The 23,121-nt window shown below is 42.7% G+C and overlaps 1 protein-coding gene across 2 annotated transcripts in view; it reads right to left on the bottom strand.

Annotated features, from left to right (window-relative positions):
* Positions 1-23,121, bottom strand: part of BCAR3 (BCAR3 adaptor protein, NSP family member) — a 176,220-nt gene that overhangs the window by 6,342 nt on the left and 146,757 nt on the right. For both annotated transcript variants that reach the window (XM_089677301.1, XM_089677302.1), the window contains 4 exons: positions 15,829-16,277; positions 15,016-15,116; positions 9,358-9,986; positions 6,963-7,078 (listed from right to left, as the gene is read on the bottom strand). In XM_089677301.1, coding sequence (XP_089533427.1) covers positions 6,963-7,078; positions 9,358-9,986; positions 15,016-15,116; positions 15,829-16,277 — 1,295 coding nt within the window. The remainder of the gene's footprint in view (positions 1-6,962; positions 7,079-9,357; positions 9,987-15,015; positions 15,117-15,828; positions 16,278-23,121) is intronic.

The raw sequence follows: 23,121 nt of genomic DNA, 5'->3' as shown, positions 1-23,121 counted from the left end.
GGAATATTAGAAAGGTGGTCAAAAGAGCCCAATGTGCATGAGGCCTAACAGGAGAAAAGTGTTAAAAACATGCCTAATAGTGTATTTCTCAAACTTGTTTAGGTATGTCAAGTGTTTTGACGTTTATTCATTTCAATGGCCATAATATTCATCAATTCTGATATTAAAAACGCCTCTAGTATTTAGAATATCGAGTGTTTTTTCTGCCTAAATCCACCTCTCCTGAACGTGATTTTTGGTGCGTTCAGATTTCTGCCCCTAAACACCTACAGTGGGCAAAATAATTATTTGATCCCCTGCAGATTTTTTAAGTTTGCCCACTTACAAAGAAATGAAGGGTCTATCATTTTTATCATAGATGTATTGTAAATGATAGACAAAATAGCAACCAACAATCCAGAAAAAAACACATACAAATGTTATAAATTGAGTTGCAGTTCAGTGAGTAAAATAACTATTTGATCCCCAAGCAAAACATGACTTGGTGGAGAAACCCACGTTGGCAGGCACAGAGGTAAAACATTTCTTTTATTAGGTTACCAGGGTTTCACACATTTCAGGAGGATTATGTTCACTCTTCTTTACAGATCTTCTCTAAATCCTTACCCTAGGCCAGTGTTTCTCAACTCCAGTCCTCATGGACCCCCAACAGGTCATGTTTTCAGGATTTCCCTCAGGTGAAACAGCTGTGGTAATTACTAAGGCAGTGAAACTGATCAAATCACCTGTGCAAAATAATGGAAATCCTGAAAACATGACCTGTTGGGGGTCCATGAGGACTGGAGTTGAGAAACACTGCCCTAGGCTCACACCTAAGCATTTTCTGCAGAGTTTTGCAGAAACGCATTACAGTCCATTTAACACGATTTGCTATGGGACACTCACATTTCTGCATTTTCACCCAATTTTGCTGCGTCTACCACATTTTTAGATGCGTTTTGCATTTTAAATCTGCCTAGCAGAATTAGAAGAGACAAAACGTGGCAAAAACACAGGTGCAAAAATGCAACGCAAAACACAATGCAGAAACGGGTAAAACGCAAACTGTGCACAGATGTGAAGCTATCCTTAAGGTTTCTTGACTGTCGCTTGGCAACCAGAAGTTTTAGCTCCCTCCATACATTTTCTATAAGATTAAGGGCTGGAGACTGGCTAGGCCACTCCATGACCTTAATGTGCTTCTTCTTGAGCCATTCCTTTGTTGCCTTGGCCGTGTGTTTTGGGTCATTGTCATGCTGGAAGCTCTAGCAAAAAGAAGAGGGAAGAAGATTCTCATCCAAGATTTTACAATATATGGCCCTGTCCATTGGCCTCTCAATGCGGCACAGTCACCTTTAGCAGAGAAAAAGCCCCAAAGCATAATGTTTCCACCTCCGTGCTTGACTGGAGAGATGGTGTTCTTATGGTTATTGGAGGAACGACGAGTCGAGTTAATGCCAAAGAGCTCAATTTTGGTCTCCTCTGACCACAGCGCTTTCTTCCACTCCTTCTCTGAATCATTTAGATGTTCATTGGCAAACTTCAGATGACCCTGTACATGTGCCTTCTTGCGGAGGGGAGCTTGCAGGCACTGCAGGATTTTAATCCATGGTGGTGTATTGGGTTACCAATGGATTTGGTGACTGTGGTCCCAACTGCCTTGATATCAATCACAAGCTCTTCCCGTGTAGTTCTGGGCTGATCCCTCACTTTTCTCATGATCATCGTTACCCCATGATGCAAAATCTTACATGGAGCTCCAGACCGAGGGCGATTGTTATTTTATATTGCTTCCATTTGAGAATAATCGCTCCCAACAGTTGTCTACTTCTCAGCAAGCTTCTTGCTGATGGTATTGTAGCCCATTCCAGCCTTGTGCAGGTCTACAATCTTGTCCTTGATGTCCTTTGACAGCTCTTTGGTCTTGCCCATGGTGATGGTTTGAATGGAAGAAAGATTCTGTGGACAGGTGTCTTTTATACACATAAGTTGTCTTTAGGAGCACCTTCTTAAATTGACAGGACTAATCTGTGTGCCACATGAGCACATAGCCAGTCTGTGGGAGTAAGAATTATTGTTGGTTGGTAGAGGATCAAATACATATTTTACTCACTGAACTGCAATTTGGTTTTTAACATTTGTATTGTGTTTTTTTCTGGATTTTCGGTTGATATTCTCTCTCTATTATTTAAAATATACCTATGATAAAAAATTGCAGACATCGTTTTTTGTAAGTGGGCAAACTAACAAAATCTGCAGGGGATCAAATTATTTTTCCCACTGTATGTGTGCATGGACAAATAGGCTAATATAGAGGGATGTTTAGGGGCAGAAAGGAAAGAAAAAAGCAAAGTGCCTGTGAGAGCTGCAGTGTGCCTTAAAGTACAACTAAAGACAACACTTTTTTCTTAGATTTGGATATAGTGAAGAGGGATTAGACCATCTATCAGCTTTTATTGCTTTCTGTGCTCCTGTTAAGGAGATTCACCCTCTCTAATTGTCCTGTTTACTATTGTCATTGAAAAGGAAAGTAAAAGAAAATCCCAAATTTTGGGTTGTCCTCAGAAAAGTAACAGAGGGGAAATCTTCCAATGGCGACACTGGTTCTATTGACCGGGGGGGTCCCCAAGAGATACCTTTAATTTGCAGGGATTTCCTTTCACTTCCTGTTTTAGCTATGAGAAAGAAAGTGAGGGGGTAATCTCCTCCATGGGCCACAGACAGCATAAAATAAACTGACGGGTTATGAGCCTCCCTTAAAAAAGTTTTGCCTATAGTTCTACTTTGCAGTGGAACTCAAGAAAGTAGCAAACTGCAGTCAGGCAAGATATTTATCGCATAGGAGACATGCTATGTCCTACTACAATAAAAAAATAATAACATGCTTGTTCATAGTATTCTTTACAATGCACAGCTGAAGGTACATTCTCTGCATGGAGCTTATGCGTTGGGACGAGTGAATGCCTGTGCAGGAGTTATGTCATCCCGTGATGGTCAATCAAGATGGCTGAAGACCTTCCAATCCAAAGAAGCCAGGGAGAACAGGTCCGTGGCAGTGAGGGACCTTGCATCAGGATATCTGTGGCAGTTCAGCTTTAATAATTATATAGTCTGCATACATTCATTTTTGGTATACAAAGTTTACTTTTTCAAAAAACTGCACCGTGTATCATTAAAAACTCCAACCTAATAAGCCAATTAATTGGGTGAAAGGCAGTAAATGAACGGAGTTGCTGAGTATGATGGCTATACACTAGCAGGTAACATAGCAAAGGGGTTGATCCGTGAGTGAAGGAAATTTACATTGATGGGCCACAGACAGACGGTAGGGGGTTCAGCTGCAAAAAACATAAGATTACAGCACAGACATGAGACTTTAGATAACTTCTCTATGGGCAAGCAACTCAAGTCTAGGAAGAAGGTACTGATCCTGCATGAGGCCTGAACAATGAGAGTACCTGCCTTCTATGGTAAATGAAAGATGAAGGAACGGTCAGGGAAGCACTGTAATCTCTGAAATGCAAATGTATTTATATCTCTGCTTTCACCCTAAATTTGTATGGTTTTAGCTCTATATGTTCTAAAGATCAGCAAATCTGGTTGTACATTTGGCTGCTAAGGCCTGACAAAATGATCTGAATAACTCCACCCACTATTCTAAAATTTATATTTATTTCATTTTTTAATGGAAGTATTAAATGTAAAAACCACCTGGTTTAAAAGGCAAGTTCACGTTTCACCTCCCCTTCCCCAGCACATTGTGTAAGTCATACTTACTTGAATCGCAGCTCTGTGAAGCAAACACATGGTTTAATGCCACTGACTCCAATGGATGGTTCGGCAACAGGTAGACAGGATGAAAACAGGTTTTACATTGAAGTCAATGGCATCTGGGCTGCATAAGTTTAGAGGTAACATTGCAGCACTGTGAATATACAATTACTATACTAATTCCTATAATGTTTCTGTGCTCATTGTTTAGGTCTAAAATCTTTATTAATAAATGACTTGGTCAATCTGGCAGTTACCGATAGTTCCTTTTTGCTATGATCTGCAGGTTCATATAGCCTCTGCACTGTTGCCACCACAATGTTCATGCTCCATTTCATCTACACACTTTCTGTGGAGGAAATCTCATCATTCTATAACTGTCTGGCCTAAGTTGGGATCTGATCCTTGACTGACAGCTCCACTCCACTTTGCATGGCCTGGAAGGGGTGGAGGGGCTGAAAAAGATGAGGCAATGTCACTGGATATGAGACCTGTACCGCCTTAGTCCCACCAGCCCATGATGCGCGGCAGTAAAAAAGAAGGAAAGGCATGTGACCCAATTATGAGCAAAATTAAAGACCCATTTACTACAAACGCACTTTCAATGTAAAGGAATGGCTGGTGGTGTGCCCCATCATTTAGATCAGGAGTCCTCAAACTGCGGCCCGCCGAGGCCATTTATCCGGCCCGCCGGCAGGGGCGGGACAGGAAGGGACACTAAGTACAGGGGCGGGCAGGGGGCTGCTGTACCTTACCTGGCTCCGGTCCCAGTCCCACGACAATCCAGTCCAGGAAGCGCTGCTCCTTCATGCACTCCAGCCACTCCCTCACTCCTGCTGCTGCTCGGCTCCACCTCCTCACCAGTGATTGGGCACCAGAACTGTAGCTCAGGAAAGGCACACAGGTGGCCAATCACCTGCGAGGAGGCGGAGCTGAGCGGCCCCACAAACATCGAGTGAGAGAGAAGCCGGAGTGAAGGACAGCTGACAGGTAAGTGTGCCGTGATGATGGTGCTGCTGCAACCAGGTATGCTGGCTGCAGCATTACCATGCTGGAAGAGGGGTCAGCAAGTTACGTGTCATTGGTGTCAGTGGGAGGAATAGTGCCCCATCATTGGTGTCACTGATACTAATGATGGGGCATTATTCCTCCCACTGACACTAATGATGGGACACTATTCCTCCCCCCACTGCCACCAACGATGGGGCACTATTCCACCCTCCACTGACACCAACGATGGGGCACTATTCCACCCTCCACTGACACCAACGATGGGACACTATTCCACCCTCCACTGACACCAACGATGGGACACTATTCCACTGACACCAACGATGGGGCACTATTCCTCCCCCCCAGTGACACCAACGATGGGGCACTATTCCTCCCCCCCAGTGACACCAACGATGGGGCACTATTCCACCCCCCCACTGACACCAATGATGGGGCACTATTCCACCCCCACTGACACCAACGATGGGACACTATCCCCCCCACTGACACTAATGATGGGGCACTATTCCCCGCCACTGACACAATGACGTACTATTCCTCCCACTGACACCAAAGATGGGGCACTATTCTTCCCACTGACACCAGTGATGGGGCACTATTCCCCCCCCACTGACACCAATGACGTACTATCCCTCCCACTGACACCAATGATGGGGCACTATTTCCGCCCCACTGACACCAATGACGTACTATTCCTCCCACTGACACCAATGATGGGGCACTATTCCTCCCACTGACACCAATGATGGGGCACTATTCCACCCACTGACACCAATGATGGGGCACTATTCCTCCCACTGACACCAATGATGGGGCACTATTCCCCGCCACTGACACAATGACGTACTATTCCTCCCACTGACACCAAAGATGGGGCACTATTCTTCCCACTGACACCAGTGATGGGGCACTATTCCCCCCCACTGACACCAATGACGTACTATTCCTCCCACTGACACCAATGATGGGGCACTATTTCCGCCCCACTGACACCAATGACGTACTATTCCTCCCACTGACACCAATGATGGGGCACTATTCTTCCCACTGACACCAATGATGGGGCACTATTCCACCCACTGACACTAATGATGGGGCACGATTCTTCCCACTGACACCAATGATGGGGCACTATTCCTCTCACTGACACCAATGATGGGGCACTATTCCTCCCACTGACACCAATGACGTACTATTCCTCCCACTGACACCAATGATGGGGCACTATTCTTCCCACTGACACCAATGATGGGGCACGATTCTTCCCACTGAGACCAATGACAGGGCACTATTCCTCCCACTGACACCAATGACAGGGCACTATTCCTCCCACTGACACCAATGACGGGGCACTATTCCTCCCACTGACACCTATTATGGGGCACTATTCCTCCCACTGACACTAATGATGGGACACTATTTCGCTCCATAAGACACACTTGGGGGGAAATGTCTGTGCGTCTTATGGAGCGGCCGGCCCAGTATTCCCACCGCCGTTGTATGTCCGCAGTCTCTGGTCATCTCCTGTACTGTGTCCGCATTTGTTCATAGTTTTTTTTTTTTAAAACTATAGTCTGGCCCTCCAACGGTCTGAGGAACAGTGAACTGGCCCCCTGTTTAAAAAGTTTGAGGACCCCTGGTTTAGATCTTGGTTTAACCTCAAGGTTTAGAACCACATTACATAGACTGTGCAGTATCAGGGAATCATTTCAGGAAAGTGTGATGTATTCCCAAAAAAAAAAATTGATAAAAGGAGAGATCCAAAAAAAAATGGATGTGCTAGAAGCTTGAGGACCATTATACTGTCTTCTACAGTAAAGTAACAATAGTTAAACATTTTGTGGTTGGTGCTACCTGCGACAGGAAGGGTTAGTAGACCAGCAGAAACACTGTTTATCGTTGTTAGAAGTATTTCTCTTATTTCCTGTCCCAAGTCAAACCAGCTCCAGGGCCTGATATACTTTGCTGGCGTATAAGCAGAAATGGAAACATAATGGCCAACTTGGTACATACTAATACACCACCTGTTTCAATGAGGACAAATCACATTTTCAGTGTCCTTACCATGGCTGAGGAAAACCCTTTGAGCAAATAGAGTCATCTTTTCTATTCCTAAACTACATATAATTCTTAGTAATGTCAGAAGCAACAGGTGTGCAGAGTTCCCAGCATATCCAGATATCTAAGAGGATGTTTACCTTTCAATTAAGTCTAGGCGCAGTTGGTGTCCATACGGCAGAGTTATTAGTTCTAGCCCACAGCTCACTCCCATGATCCTCTCCATCTCTGGTGAGACGTCAAGTATCCTAGCAACCTGCAAAGTGCAAAGGTTTATACATTTTATGTTCAGGAAATGCAGTATTGACAGGATGAGAAAAAGTTTCAATTATTCCTCCTCTAAATTCAGAAAAAATGACTGAAGATGACATCCCAAGGTCATAAATTGACCTAATTCATTCAAAATTCAAGTGATTTTAATAACACATTCAACAACAATCAAAAAGCACAATTTTAACACCAAATCGGCTCCTACAAAAGCATCAAAATAAAGCTGGCAATAGATGGAACAATTCTTTTCTTCAACCATGGGTTCTAAGAAAAAAAAATCGCTTGATTCCCCCATCAGCACAGACAGTGTTGATGGAGGAATCCCTCCCACAGAGCCATTAAGTTCTCCTAACGGGGAGAGGGAGCCCTCACTCCCAGGAGAGCTTAGCCGCTAGCAATATAGCAATAATCGCATGTAAAATCCGACAGGCTGCCTGCCCATACATGGTCTGAACCGTCTATTGTCAGATTAACGTTACCATTAGATAACAGTTATTTAGCTTCAGTCTCCAGACAAGATAAGACCTTACTTTACCCTGAGTGGGCAATTCTTATTGAGGTATAAGTAACAGGTTCTCTTTACAGCATATTTCCTCTGCTACTAGTCTTTTCAACAGTCACCCACCACTATTTATTAGCATTTTGGGTATAGGAGTACAGGGAACCACCTTCCATTCCTCCCATTATGTAGTGCACAGTGCTTAAGTAGCCAATCATCAGGCCAGAGCACTATTACACTGGATTGGGGAGAGGTCCTTAGCCCTATGTTAGGGTCTATGTCTAACTACCACATGCTTTCTACTAAGGTCTGTGGCAGGATAATGAGGCAGGGGGGGATTGCAAGGAGAATAAGTAAAAGCAGCAGGGGAGCTAGTCTATTAGATATCTGCCTCAAGTTCAGCTTTAAATTTGGCTAAAGTATTTGGAAAAGTTTCTTTTCTACAAGAGTATTCCAGATTCACAACTTTTAGTAGCTTATTTATAACAGAGTGAATACCCGCTAACTGTTGGATTCCACAACATTACTCCACATGGTGACCCGCATCTTTGTGCAATTTACATAATGAAGTATGGAGCCTGGAAAGGAGCTCTCTCTGATTACCGCTGCAGAAAGTATGTTGTCATTGGAGGCTGTTCTTGTGACTTGGGTCATGTGACCAAGCTCTACGCACTTTTTTTTATTATCCTTTTATTCATTTGAATAGTGTGAAATGCACATTTTTAAAGCACAAACACCTTCAAGGTTTACTGGTAGCCAAAGACCAGGCTACCTAGACTTTACACAATACAAGGAATAAGGTTGGATGACCGCACACCTCAAATTGTGGCTTAAACTCCATCTTCTTTATTTCCATAGGTAAAATGCAAGACAAGAGCAAGGCTGATGCGTTTCACATCTTACTGATGCTTGATTTACGTCATGCTGATGATTGTTATGATTAAGCATCAGTAAGACTTGAAACGGGCCAACCTCACTCTGTGTGTGCCTTCGTCCAGCTTTTCACCTACGGAAATAAAGAAAATGGGGTTTTAGGTACAATTTCAGATGCACGGGCATCCAACCTTATTCCTTGTATTGTTTGCGTCACAAACCGGACCTGCGCCCTTTTTAGTAGCTGGGCAGTAAGTGGTGGGCCAACATGGAGATGCACATTATTCTACAAGCTGCCTAAGCTTTAGGTCAGAGCTGCTGTGTTTCCTTGGAAGACGGAATTCCTTTCAATTTATTAGGTAGATTTACTTTATCTTGATGACAAATTTTCCAATGTAGTCACTTATTCAAGTGGCAACTCTGTAATGGGATTTGCCTAAATTTGGTCAGCCAAATTAAAAGGTGACCACGATTCATCTTAACTGTGATGCTTGTTTCACTAGATTTTATCACAGATTATCTGTACCAGACGTCAAGAATTGAAGATGTTGGCTGTAGGAGGAGTCATATGTCTGCTTTCATTAAGCAGAAAAAAACCCCAAAAACATAAGTGTCTACTTCAGGTCTCATTTACAATTACAGCTGTTGACCAGTCATAAATTAGCGATTACACCCAGGAATCTTTTAGTAGGCAATTATTAGCAGGTTAAGCTAGACTGCCTGATCTTATGAATTACTGCCTGGTACATACTGTATATTAAAAAGGTACAAAATGTAAACCATCCACTTGACATTACAGATATGAGATGAGTGCCAGTCATTTTTCTGGTGTTTACTCACAGTATGTTTAGCATTTTTCCTGGGTCTGGAAATGAAAAAGTGTACATATTTACCTTGCAGTCCATTCTGAGAATATGTTGGGCAATAGTCCTCGGGTCATTGTTGGTGAAAAGTTCTTTGGCCCGTCTAAGCAGGGCTGTTTCCAGAGGTTTGTTTTCTGGGGTAAGTAGAAGTGACTCAAACTCATTGGGTTTTAAAGAAGATTCAGTCTCATACACTGGCCTGATAAAATCTACTTCATCCCCCTTGTCAATCAGTTCTGTTGAACATTGAGAGACACAGTCCTCGAATCCCAGGAAGCTCATCTCTGAGTTACTGAAAGAGAAGGTATCCTCCTCACCAGTTTTGGGGGTTTCTACAAAGCTGTTGTGGGAGGAATGTGTCCTTGACCATCCACAATCATCAGGAGGATTAGGATGAAGTTCACAGTAATTTGCCTCCGAGTTTTGCCAGACTGTAGGTGACGGTGGCTGTTTCATACAGAGTGCCTTGCTGGGCTTCGCAGGAGGTTTAGGGCACAGTTGACTGTCTGATCTCCTCAAAGCTTCAGCAGGATGAGCTTCATTGCTGAACCTTCGAATTTCTGTTGGGCTTAGAGTGGGTTCACTTCCTGTCCTGAACACATTTGGCCTGGGTGTTAATTTTCCATCATTTCCAGCTGACAAGTATGGTTGTCTGCAGCCTGAAAGAAAAGCAATAAATTATTACTTTTTATAAGACTTTTATCCGGCATTAACTAGTCTTAGTTTCCAGGTCACCATGGCAACCAGAAACCTGCATACACCAGATTAAAGCTACATTGTTCCTGGCACTGACATTTTTAGAAGTAGTTCATAGATTTTGGGAAGATTGGATTTAAAGAGTATATAAACCCAACATTTCATATTCCTGATATGTGCCTGCTGTACCATGTACTTGAAAAGTATCCTGTTCTCTTTGCATTCTTTCTGTGTGTGAAATCCCTGGTGTTCCTTCCAGTCCCTCTTCTTTCCTATTACAAACCTAGCTGTGCTGGGAACTCAGTGTGCTCTCCTCCAATGATCAGACTTCTGCCCACCCCCACAGTGTGCTGCTGTTTCTCTTCCCCCAGCTCTCTGTTCCAAGCTACAGAAGAAGCAGATATGATGCGATCACATATAAAACAGAAGAGGAAAAAGGTATTTATAATGCTTTTTACAGCTATACAGGAATGTTTTGCCTTTCATTTCTATTTTAAATTGAATGGGCTGTTTTACAAGGTGAGTATTTACATATTTTATTTGTTTCAGGTACTTATATAGCGCCGTCAATTTATGCAGCGCTTTATATATATATTGTACATTCACATCAGTCCCTAACCCTCAAGGGGTGTACAATCTAAGGTCCCTCGCTTACATTCATACATACACATACTAGGGACAATTTAGACAGGATCCAATTCACCTACCAGCATGTCTTTGGAGTGTGGGAGGAAACCGGAGTACCCTGAGGAAACCCACGCAGGCACAGGGAGAACATGCAAACTCCAGGCAGGAGGTGCCGTGGCTGGGATTCAAACCAACAACCCTATTACTGCCAGGCAGAGGTGCTGACCATTTAGCCACTGTACATATATATTTTAACACAGTAGAAGTCATTACACTTTATTTTTTAAGGCTACCAATGTGTCTCACTGGAATAAGAGCTCAGTCCCACCAGCAACATTATAGTTGCACAAAAAAAGAATCTATCACCAAACCATGTAAAGCTGGCCAGCCGGCGGATTGAAAAAAAAAAAAAAAAAAAAAAAAAGGATTCACCCATCCACACAACCGAGGTAGATGGAGGAATCTTCACCGCTGCATCGTATTCTGACAGATGAACATTTTCCAACATTATTATTGAGAAGCCGATTGTTAGATCAGTTAGATCCCACTGAACCTGTCAAATTTTGATCCATCTATGAACAGTTTAATTAACAGAAGTCTGTAGAGTTGGGTTCTAGGCAAAAAACCAGGAGGAAAGCCCCCTCCTGCTCTTTTGCTTAGATTGCCCATGTTGGGTAAGCTGACCCACACCTAATTACAGTTGTGACCAAAATTATTCAACCCCCACTGAAATTGAGTGTTTTGGCCAGTTTGACATTGCTTTTGATCATTCAGTCATCTTGCTTACATTTACATTAAAGAGGCACTTGTAGGTCAGACAAATATAACATAACAGTTATAATGAAATAACCACAAATGTCTTTTCTGTGCTCACAGCATTATCAGTTTTATTCAACCCCCAAGTGACATTCAATCTTAGTACTTAGTACAGCATCCTTTTACAGTTATAACAGCTTTTAAACGTGAAGCATAGCTTGACACAAGTGTCTTGCAGCGATCTACGGGTATCTTCGCCCATTCTTCATGGGCAAAGGCCTCCAGTTCAGTCACATTCTTAGGCTTGCGCACTGCAACTGCTTTCTTTAAGTCCCACCAGAGGTTCTCAATCGGATTTAAGTCTGGTGACTGCGATGGCCACTCCAAAATGTTCCAGCCTTTCCTCTGCAACCATGCTCTAGTGGACTTGGAGGTATGCTTGGGATCATTGTCCTGTTGAAAGGTCCAACGTCTCCCAAGCCTCAGGTGTGTGACGGACTGCATCACGTTTCCATCCAATATCTCCTGGTACTGAAGAGAATTCATGGTACCTTGCACACGCTGAAGCTTCCCTGTACCTGCAGAAGCAAAACAGCCCCAAAGCATGATTGACCCTCCACCATGCTTCACAGTAGGCAAGGTGTTCTTTTCATCATAGGCCTTGTTCTTCCTCCTCCAAACATAGCGTTGATCCATGGGCCCAAACAGTTCTAATTTTGTTTCATCAGTCCACAGAACACTATCCCACAACTTTTGTGGTTTGTCCACATGGCTTTTGGCATACTGCAGTCGACTCTTCTTATTCTTTGGAGACAGCAAGGGGGTACGCCTGGGAGTTCTGGCACGGAGGCCTTCATTACGCAGTGTGCGTCTTATTGTCTGGGCTGAAACTTCTGTACCCACATCTGACAAATCTTTTCTCAGTTCCTCAGCAGTCACACGGGGACTTCTCTCCACTCTACGCTTCAGGTAGCGCACAGCAGTCGAAGTCAGCATCTTCTTTCTGCCACGACCAGGTAGCGTTTCAACAGTGCCCTTTGCCTTGAATTTGCGAATGATGCTTCCTAAGGTGTCTCTTGGTATGTTTAACATCTTTGCAATCTTCTTATAGCCATTGCCCTTCCTGTGAAGAGAAATCACCTCTTCTCTTGTCTTCCTGGACCATTCTCTTGCCTTCACCATGTTTGTAACCACACCAGTAAATGTCTAGAAGGAGCTGAGTATCACAGTCATTTTAAAGCTGCCTAATTGGTGCTTATTATGCTTGATTGCTGCTCGGTGACATCCACAGGTGTTTTCAATACCTGATGGAAAGCACCTGTATGAACCTCTGTTCTTCAGAGTGGTAGTCTTTAAGGGGTTGAATAATTGTGGCAATGAAGAAACCACATAAGAACCATTTACTACTGTATTACATAAACAATTGATGTCATTTTAGTTGCATTTGGGTAGTTACAACGTCCTTGTAGGATTTGATTCTGAATACAATTCCAAATGTACACTATAGTCCCTAAACCCCTTTACAGCATTGGGGGTTGAATAATTTTGGTCACAACTGTAAGTGTGATACTAGACAGACTACAGTTAGCCTTTCCCCCATTTTGGTGTCACTTAGAAGTGACACCATTTTTTGTCTGTACTAGAGTCATGTTTTTACTTTAATTGCAATATTCACTGGTATATAGTCATTGCCAATTTACATCTTAAACAGATCACCAATGAAATGGTTCTTGCAGCTATTTTGTAATGAGCTTGCCTAGTAAATTTTGCAGTCCTATATACAGTTGTGTTCAAAATAATAGCAGTCAGACATCACTAACCTGATCAATCACTGTTTTTGGTAGAAATGATATTTCTACATGGCAAATAATTTACCAGCAGGTGTAGTAGAGTAATAGAAATCCAACAGACACAACAGTCATGACATGCATGCTGCTGATTCTGTGTAATTGAATCACTAATTGAAAGGGGCATGTTCAAAATAATAGCAGTGTGGCGTTCTATTAGTGAGGTCATTCATTCTTTGAAAAACAGGTGGCAATTATTGCCTTTATTTAAGGAAGGAAGGCAGCAAATGTTGTACATTATGGTTACAGTGCATTTCTCTCTGAAATTCTGAGGAAAATGGGTCGTTCCAGACATTGTTCAGAAGAACAGCATACCTTGATTAAAAAGTTGATTGCAGAGGGGAAAACATATAAAAAAAGTGCAGAAAATGATAGGCTGCTGAGCTAAAATGATTGCAAATGCTTTAAAATGGCAACCAAAACCTGAAAGACGTGGAAGAAGGCGAAAAACTACCACTCGAATGGATAGAAGAATAGCCAAAATGGCAAGGACTCGGCCAACAATCAGCTCCAGGAAGATCAAAGAAGGTCTAAAGTTACCTGTGAGTACTGTTACAATTAGAAGACGCCAAGCTATCTGCAAGAAGCCCCCGCAAAGTTCCAATGTTGAAAAAAAAGACGTGCTGAAGAGGTTACAATTTGCCAAAGAGCACATTGACTGGCCTAAAGAGAAATGGCGCAACATTTTGTGGACTGATGAAAGTAAGATTGTTCTTTTTGGGTCTAGTGGCCGGAGTCAGTTTGTCAGACAACCCCAAACACTGAATTCAAGCCACAGTACACTGTGAAGACAGTGAAGCATGGTTGCGCAAGCATCATGATATGGGGATGTTTCTCATACTACGGTGTTGGGCCTATTTGTCGCATACCAGGGATCATGGATCAGTTTGAATACATCAGACTACTTGAAGAGGTCATGCTGCCTTATGCTGAAGAGGAAATGCCCTTGAAATGGGTGTTCCAGCAAGACAACGACCCCAAACACACCAGTAAACGTGCAACATCTTGGTTCCAGACCAACAAGATTGACGTTATGGAGTGGCCAGCCCAATCCCCGGATCTTAATCCAATAGAAAACTTGTGGGGTGACATCAAAAATGCAGTTTCTGAGGCAAAACCAAGAACTAGAGAAGAACTGTGGCATGTAGTCCAATCATCTTGGGCTGGAATACCTGTTCACAGGTGCCAGAAGTTGGTTGACTCCATGCAACACAGATGTATAGCAGTTCTCAGAAACAGTGCTTATACAGCTAAATATTAATTAAGTGATTCAAAGGAAAGCAAAATCTTCAAACATTTTTCAGTTTATATAGTGAATGTTTGAGTTTGTAAAGAAGAATACAAACACTGCTATTTTTTTGAAGACTAATATTCACTTTTCTTCAATTTTTTTTAGAGGAACAACACAAATGTGATCTATTTTTCTTCATGTTTTGATTTGGAATAGAATGTGTAGTGTTCCCAATGCATTTGTGTGTATGGAAATAAAAGCTATTAGAAGGATTTTGAGCTTTATTCACTTTTTTCAACACACTGCTATTATTTTGAACACAACTGTACATCCTAATAAACTTTTGTCCCAATATTCATTGATCAGTTGTATTTTAGCTCCAATATAGGTGAAATAGTTCTAGTGTCCATATCTGTCCCAGTCTTTGAGGTAATATAAGTCCAAACAAATCTATTCCCATGCATGAAGGATGTATGCCAAAACACAGTGAAGCAAAACCATTGATAAGAAGCCAGACAGAAGGAAACAAACCTAGTGGCAGGTAGCTTTCAGATTGGTAAGAATTTAGCGGCCGTTTCTTTTCTCGCATGCTCTCCAAACAAGCTGGGTGGCTGCCACTCTTCTCTTTATTTCTAAAAAAATACAATATACATGCATAAAAAATTATTAAATAATAAAAGCATACTTATAATGTAGAAATGGAAGGTAAAAGAACATACTACAATACAATATTGAATAAATCTGGCTAAAATCACACCAATTTAAATGCTTGGAGTGGACACTGTATATAAAAAAAAAACACTTTAAAATGGTTTAGGGGGAAATACTGAAGCCAACAGATCTAGAACTGAAATGCACACTTTCTGTTGTTAGGCATTGATCTAGTCACTTATTATATTTACAGTTGAAAATTGAGCATACAAAATCATAAGTGAAATACAAGAACATATGCCTGTGATTTGTGAGTTTTTACTTTACAATACACTGGTCACTTTTTGAGTGAGATCCCTCATTCAGCAAGAACCTTTGAAACCTGTGCAAAGTGGCAAGGATTCCTTTATTTGGACCTCCAGCCAAGCACTTGTTTTGATACGCTTCCATACAAATCTGAGAGCCCAAGACCCTCTGACCTGTCCAGCTTGATCCAAAAAAAAGTAGTTTCATATTGCAAGTCAACCTTTGAACTGGTGACTGCTCATTACCTATGTGGACTTCCTACTTTCTCACAGAAAAAAAGAAAACCTCCTAAGCATAATCAACTTTGTATCGAGTAGGTGAGACTAAAGCATAGCAACAGCGGACTTGCAAATGGGGTTTTCCTCCACAGGGCATCCATCTACTAACCTAAGCAGACTGGTCCGTATCAGGTTTTGCTCCTGCAGCAGGATCTGTCCATGGCCAATGTTTAAACTCAGCCTTTTTGGAGTTTCTGCTTTTCCATCCGGAGCTCCCAGCTCCAAGCGTCTAATGGGAGATGTTCCATATTTCTCCTCTATACACCTAAGTGGAACAGTTCTGTTAATAGGCTGGAAAATGATGGCCCCGCTTTGCTGGGACACAGGTTTGCGGTTCCCTACATAGTACCTAACCAACGCAGGGACATTGTCAAAGCTTTCATGTTCAAACTGGTACTGAATCCGACTGTAAGCTTCATTGAGTCTTATGACGACCTTATTTATCTTGAAATGCTGTGAAAGATTTTTCCACTGACAGGTAAGCACAAAGTTTCCAGGACTGGACAAAGAATCCCTGATCAGAAAATCTCCATCTCTCCTCACCAAGCTTTCAGACACCTGCAGAAGAGAAGACAAAACATATTAACCATAAACAAAATTACTCATGCAATGTGCTATATACGCAAGGCTACAAAATTTGAAAAGAGTATTAGGTATAGTCCTAAAATCAAAGTTAGAAATATAATCTTAGACTAGGGCTCCGTGCACATACGGTACAAAAATGAAACACTATAGCCCAGCTAGCCAGGCATGCACCACCCTGTTGTCACACATAATTTTACTTCGATTGGAAAGAGAATGACAGCAACATAAGACATCGAATGATGTATCTTGATCAGGTGGGTTGGAAACATTGGTAATTGAAAATGAACTTGCTGCCAAATGTTGCTGGCTGATGCTGCATAAATAGCTCTTTTTCATTGTTTGCTTTTCTTAGATCAGTGTTTCCTGTCACTGGGATCTTGGTGCCTACATGCTTTTGGCATAGAAAGATTCTAGATCCCTGATCCATCTGGGACTATTATCAATCCTGTCGCAGGGCAAAGCAATGCTAAACACCTGCTGAAAGCATACGGCCCTAAAGAAGAGTACTGCTTGTTGCAGCATCCAACCACTGTGTATTTCAGCCTGTCATAGATTTTGACTGGCTGCTGGCATCTGTGCCTCTTGGGCCCCAGAAAATAATAAGAATTGACTTGGGCAAACCATCCCTGTGCTACAGCCTAATAGTTAATGCTCAAATTTGGATTAAGAGTTGGATACAGTGAGTGAGCCTTGTCACCTTAGGACAGGAAATGTGTTACTGGCAGGAGCACAATCTGAAAATAAAGGCAACGAGCCTGAAGTACTTCTAATGACTGTTCAGCACAGGGGGCACATTTAACAGCAGCATTGTCAGTCTGGAAGGGGAGTGTTTGACATGGCTGGATCTAGGGGGATGCTGGGGTGGGCTATGCCCTCCAGATTTTAGTTGTGCCCCCCAATGCCAACTGCCCCACTTCCACTCCAAATGCTCTGCCTGCTCGCTGAACCATACTGCGCAGACAGCTGCACTTTTCTTTTCCTTGCGGCTTTGTAAATGTACTACTAAATCCGGTTGAGAAAGGCTGCCCTAATCTGACTCTGTACTGCCCTAATCTGACACTATGCTGCATTAATCTGACACTATACCACTCTAATCTGACACTATGCTGCGCTAATATGTCACTATACTGCCCTAATCTGACACTATACCACTCTAATCTGACTCTGTACTGCCCTAATCTGACACTATACCACTCTAATCTGACACTATACCACTCTAATCTGACTCTGTACTGCCCTAATCTGACACTATACCACTCTAATCTGACTCTGTACTGCCCTAATCTGACACTATACCACTCTAATCTGACACTATGTGTGAGAATAGAGGAGGAGGAACTCTGCTGCCTGTGGAGGAATGGGCAAAGAAGCTCTGCTGAGTGCCCTGCCAGCAGTGACTCCTGTCCTCTGCCTTGCCAGTTGTGACCTCTGTTCTCCGCCCTGCTGACCCCTGGACTCGGCTCTGCTATCCCCTATCCTAAACTCTGCTGACCCCCGTGCTCCACCCTGCTGACCCCTGTACACTGCCCTACAAACTAATGGCCTCTGTACACTGCCCTACAAACTAATGACCTCTGTACACTGCCCTACAAACTAATGACCTCTGTACACTGCCCTACAAACTAATTGCCTCTGTACACTGCCCTACAAACTAATGACCTCTGTACACTGCCCTACAAACTGTTGACCCCATTCTCTGCCCTGCTGCACCTCTGTACAATGCCCTGCTGACCTCCCATCCTACACTCCCCCCCCCCTCCCGACATTTTTTACAGCTCCCACTAAAAGTCTGAACCACCAATGATGCATTTTTTATAGGTCTGTCTCCTCCTCTCTCTCTTCCTGCCTATTCACAGTGTGCACAGCCCCAGGCTTTGATTTATGAACAGCCAGGAGGAGAGAGAAGTGGTGAAGAGACCATGGAGCCGGGGTCTGAGACCCGCAGCGCTGACATCCACAGTGGCCTGGACGTACAGTAGAAGATATGCTTCCCCTTGCCTGCTTGAAGCCTGGCAAGTTTATTGTGCTTGAAGTAGAGATATAGGTAATGTGACTAGGTGAAAATCAGGAAGCCTCAGCTGCCATTATTATAAAGTAGGTACAGCTGGTCGATATGTTTTAATATGCTTTTAGGTGATCTCAGTGACACATTTAATCAGTAGAAAACATTGCTTTAGAGGCCAATGTCTATTCCATGGCCTGTCACATTTTCATACTGGTGGGTGTGTCATGGGAATGGTTTTTGACCCTTTATAATGACCTCAAGACCATTACAGTGATTTGCTATACACAGAGGTCGCAGGCACTTGCAGCTGTGTCTGAGAGATTACAGCAAGGGCGGGTACAGTGTTTGCCAGTTTCACATCAAATAGATACATTGTATTTACAAAATACAGAGAGATCATAAGAACATCAATACACTGTCTCCTATTCACATGTCTTTACACACAAACAGTTTCTAAATTCTGTTCATTCCCAGCTTTTAATAGATTGTAGAGCTATTTAAATCTTCTAGGTTACAAGTAATAGAAAATAACACATGCCCATATCACACTCACTGGATACTTTAGTTCTATGTACAGCAGTGATGTCAGAACCAGAACTATGAAACTATTAAAGTTGAACAGCGGCCTAAAACTAGTCATTTTCATATGTGCACTAAAAAAATAAATCCACATAAATGCAGTGTGTCTAGGCTGAAGAATTATATACACTGCTCAAAATAATTAACCTACAGAGGACGGAATTCAAAGACACCCCGAAAATACAAATGAAAAAAATGATGCAGCAGGCTAGTCCATTTTTCTGTAATTTCATTGCAGCAACTCAAAATGGTATTCAGTAGTCTGTATGGCCCCCACGTGCTTGTATGTATGCCTGACAATGTTGGGGCATGCTACTAATGAGACAAAGGATGGTATTCTGGGGTATTTCCTCCCAGATCTGGACAAGGACATCATCAAGCTCCTGGACAGTCTGAGGTGCAACCTGGCAGCGCTGGATGGACCGAAACATGATATCCCAGAGGTGCTCTGTTGGATTTATGTCAGGCAAGTGTGGGGGACAATGGTATCAATTCCTTCATCCTCCAGGAACTGCCTGCATAACTCTCGCCACATGAGGCCGGGCATTGTTGTGCACTAGGAGGAACCCAGGACCCACTTCACCAGCGTAAGGTCTGACAATGGGTCCAAGGATTTCATCCTGATACTTAATGGCGGTCAGGGTGTCATTTTCTAGCCTGCAGAGGTCTGTGCATCCCCCCATGGATATGCCTTCCCAGACCGTCACTGACCCACCACCAAAACGGTCATGCTGAACGATGTTACAGGCAGCATAACATTCTCCATGGCTTCTCTAGACCCTTTCACGTCTGTAACGCCTGTGCTCAGGGTGAACCTGCTCTCATCTGTGAAAAGCACAGGGCACCAGTGGTGGACCTGCCAATTCTGGTGTTCAATGGCAAATGCCAATCAAGCTCTATGGTGCTGGGCAGTGAGCACAGGGCCCACTAGAGGACGTTGGGCCCTCAGGCCACCCTCTTGAAGTCTGTTTCTGATTGTTTGGTCAGAGATATTCACACCAGTGGCTTGCTGGAGGTCATTTTGTAGAGCTCTGGCAGTGCTCATCCTGTTCCTCCTTGCACAAAGGAGCAGATATCAGTCCTGCTGATGGGTTAAGGACCTTCTAAGGTCCTGTCCAGCTCTCCTAGAGAAACTGCCTGTCACCTGAAATCTCCTCCATGCTCTTGGGACTGTGTCTCCCAGCAAAGAAAACCTTCTGGCAATGGCATGTATTGATGTGCCATCCTGGAGGAGTTGGACTGCCTGTGCAACCTCTGTAGGGTCCAGGTATCTCCTCATGCTACCTGTAGTAACACTGACCCTAGCCAAATTCAAAACTAGTGAAAAACAGTCAAAAAAGATGAGTAGGAAAAACAATGTCAGTGGCCTCCACCTGTAAAACCATTCCTGTTTTGGGGGTCATCTCATTGTTGCCCATCTAGCACACCTGTTGTTAATTTCATCAACACCAAAGCAGCTGAAACTGATAACAACCCCCTCTGCTACTCTACTGACCAGATCAGTATCCCAGGAGTTTAATTGACTTGATGTTATACTCTGATTAAAAAGCGTACCTTTAATTTTTGTGAGCAGTGTATAACTAACCTTCACTCATCCCTGTACAGTGCAGTCAGTGCTGAATGTCCGATAGTTCTAGCTTGAGTACTCAGATCACAGTGGATCACTCACTCTCCAGCTCCTCTATTCAAAATGTATTGCATTCTTTTCAATAAATAAAAAGGAGATTTGTAACTGGAGGAAAGGTGGATGAACGCCACAATCTCCCTTCCTCTAATCACAGAGGGTGAATGGGGTAAAATGGAAAAAGACCAGAAGCAGAAGTGGGAACAGATTTTCTCTTTTTTATTACAGTTTATTATATTGGCTCTTAAATCATCTTGTTCTTAACAACTTTATTCTAATTAAAAATGAAGGTATGGTGTCAAGTGACCCTCTTGGTTGCCCAGCAGGACAAAGTATAAGATTGCTGTACTCCCTAGCAGCATATGCTCATCTATCCACCACTGTGTGCCATTGTGACAGCTGCTGGGACCAGAAAAGGATGTCTTGTCCAAGATTACAAAGGCACTAGGGATTCCTTTCCTGTTTCCATGTTACAGTGCTGAACCAATAATGAGCAACAAGCACTGCCACATGCTCACCCATACCTTGAAGTGATGGTTATTCCAATTTGCTCCTGGTAGCCAAACTGAGCATTGGGGGGGGGGGGCAAAGAAAAGTGTGTATATTCTGCTGGAAGAAAGGGGTAATGTTACATTACTCTTATTTTGACCTGCATGAGCAAGGGAGTCACTTAAAAGCTATTAACCAATTTTATATCATGTTTTCCAACAAACAGAGCTTTCTTTTGGTGGTATTTGATCACCTCTGGGTTTTTATCTTTTGCGTAATAAATAAAAAAAATACAGACATTACAAAAAAAAAAAAATTTTTACTTTCTGCTATAAAACGTATTACAAAAAATAATTATTTTTTTTTTAATAAATTTACGCCAAAATGTATTCTGCTACATATTTTTGGTAAAATAAAATCTCAATAAGCGTATATTGATTGGTTTGCAAAAAAGGTAAAGTGTCCACAAACTATGGTATATATACTGGATTTTTTTTTTTTAAATACTAGTAATGATGGTGATCAGTGACTTATAGCGGGACTGCAATATTGTGGCGGACAGTCTGACACTAACTGACACTTTGTGGGAACCAGTGACATTGATACAGTTATCAGTGCTAAAACTATATACTGTCACTGTATTAATGACACTGGCTGGGATCGGATTAAACATCTAGGGTGATCAAAGGGTAAACTGTGTGCTTAGCTATGTGTTTTGTGTTCACTGGGTGCTGTTTTTACTAGGCAATCTGCTAGACGTTATTCTATGCTTTGCAGGGAAAGAAATTCTAGCAGATTGCCACTGACACAACACAGCTCTGTCACTCTCCTCGGCGATCAACAGGTGCTGGCGCTCATCCACTGACTGGAACCTATTGATCGGCTTCTGCTGTATCCAATCACAGCATAAACGGCACTCCGGTGACACATATGCCCCCTATGGTAGATGTACAAAATCAGGTTTATACAGTATACGTGACTTAGCATAGAACATCCATCCTATAGCAGTCAATCTGCTATAGGGTAGACAGAAAGTGGTTAAAGTAGAAAAAAAAAGTCTAAATATAACTATTTTTAAGAATGTCCCCCACTCCCTACAAAAGGGAACCGGAGCTGCGGGATCATGTGACCAGACCAGAGCAGATTAAAAATAGGTAAGTACACAGTTCTTTTTTACACAGGGTATGAAGGATAGGTAGTGGGAGGGCATATTTTAAGTATTGGCAATTGATCTGAGAGGTACTCTGATAGGGACACCTTATCTAAGTTGGTTTTATTTACTTTACTTGAAAGGTGGATGTAATTGACCTACTTTTATGTTTTATTAGAGAAAGCTTCAGACAAATTGGAAAAAAAAGTTAGCGACCGTAACTCCTTGAATTTTACTTCATTACCTCTGTCCTAGGTTGACATTTATGCACTGCAGTATTGTGTGCATTGTGTGCAGTATTGTGTGCGGTATTGTGTGCAGTATTGTGTGCATTGTGTGCAGTATTGTGTGCTTTGTGTGCAGTATAGTGTGCATTGTGTGCAGTACTGTGTGCATTGTGTGCAGTATTGTGTGCATTGTGTGCAGTATTGTGTGCATTGTGTGCAGTATTGTGTGCAGTATTGTGTGCAGTATTGTGTGTAGTATTGTGTGCTTTGTGTGCCGTATTGTGTGCTTTGTGTGCAGTATTGTGTGCTTTGTGTGCAGTATTGTGTGCTTTGTGTGCAGTATTGTGTGCATTGTGTGCAGTATTGTGTGCATTGTGTGCAGTATTGTGTGCAGTATAGTGTGCAGTATAGTGTGCAGTATTGTGTGCATTGTGTGCAGTTTTGTGTGCAGTATTGTGTGCATTGTGTGCAGTATTGTGTGCAGTATTGTGTGCTTTGTGTGCAGTATTGTGTGCTTTGTGTGCAGTATTGTGTGCGTTGTGTGCAGTATTGTGTGCGTTGTGTGCAGTATTGTGTGCGTTGTGTGCAGTATTGTGTGCGTTGTGTGCAGTATTGTGTGCGTTGTGTGCAGTATTGTGTGCGTTGTGTGCAGTATTTTGTGCGTTGTGTGCAGTATTGTGTGCATTGTGTGCAGTATTGTGTGCAGTATAGTGTGCAGTATAGTGTGCAGTATAGTGTGCATT

The sequence above is a fragment of the Staurois parvus genome, unplaced genomic scaffold (genome assembly GCF_062004578.1).
Source record: "Staurois parvus isolate SC_StPar_1 unplaced genomic scaffold, SC_StPar_1.0 ptg000183l, whole genome shotgun sequence".
Taxonomy (NCBI): Eukaryota; Metazoa; Chordata; class Amphibia; order Anura; family Ranidae; genus Staurois; species Staurois parvus.
The sequence above is the reverse complement of the archived record's forward strand: the minus strand, read 5'-3'. Positions and strand labels throughout refer to the sequence as shown.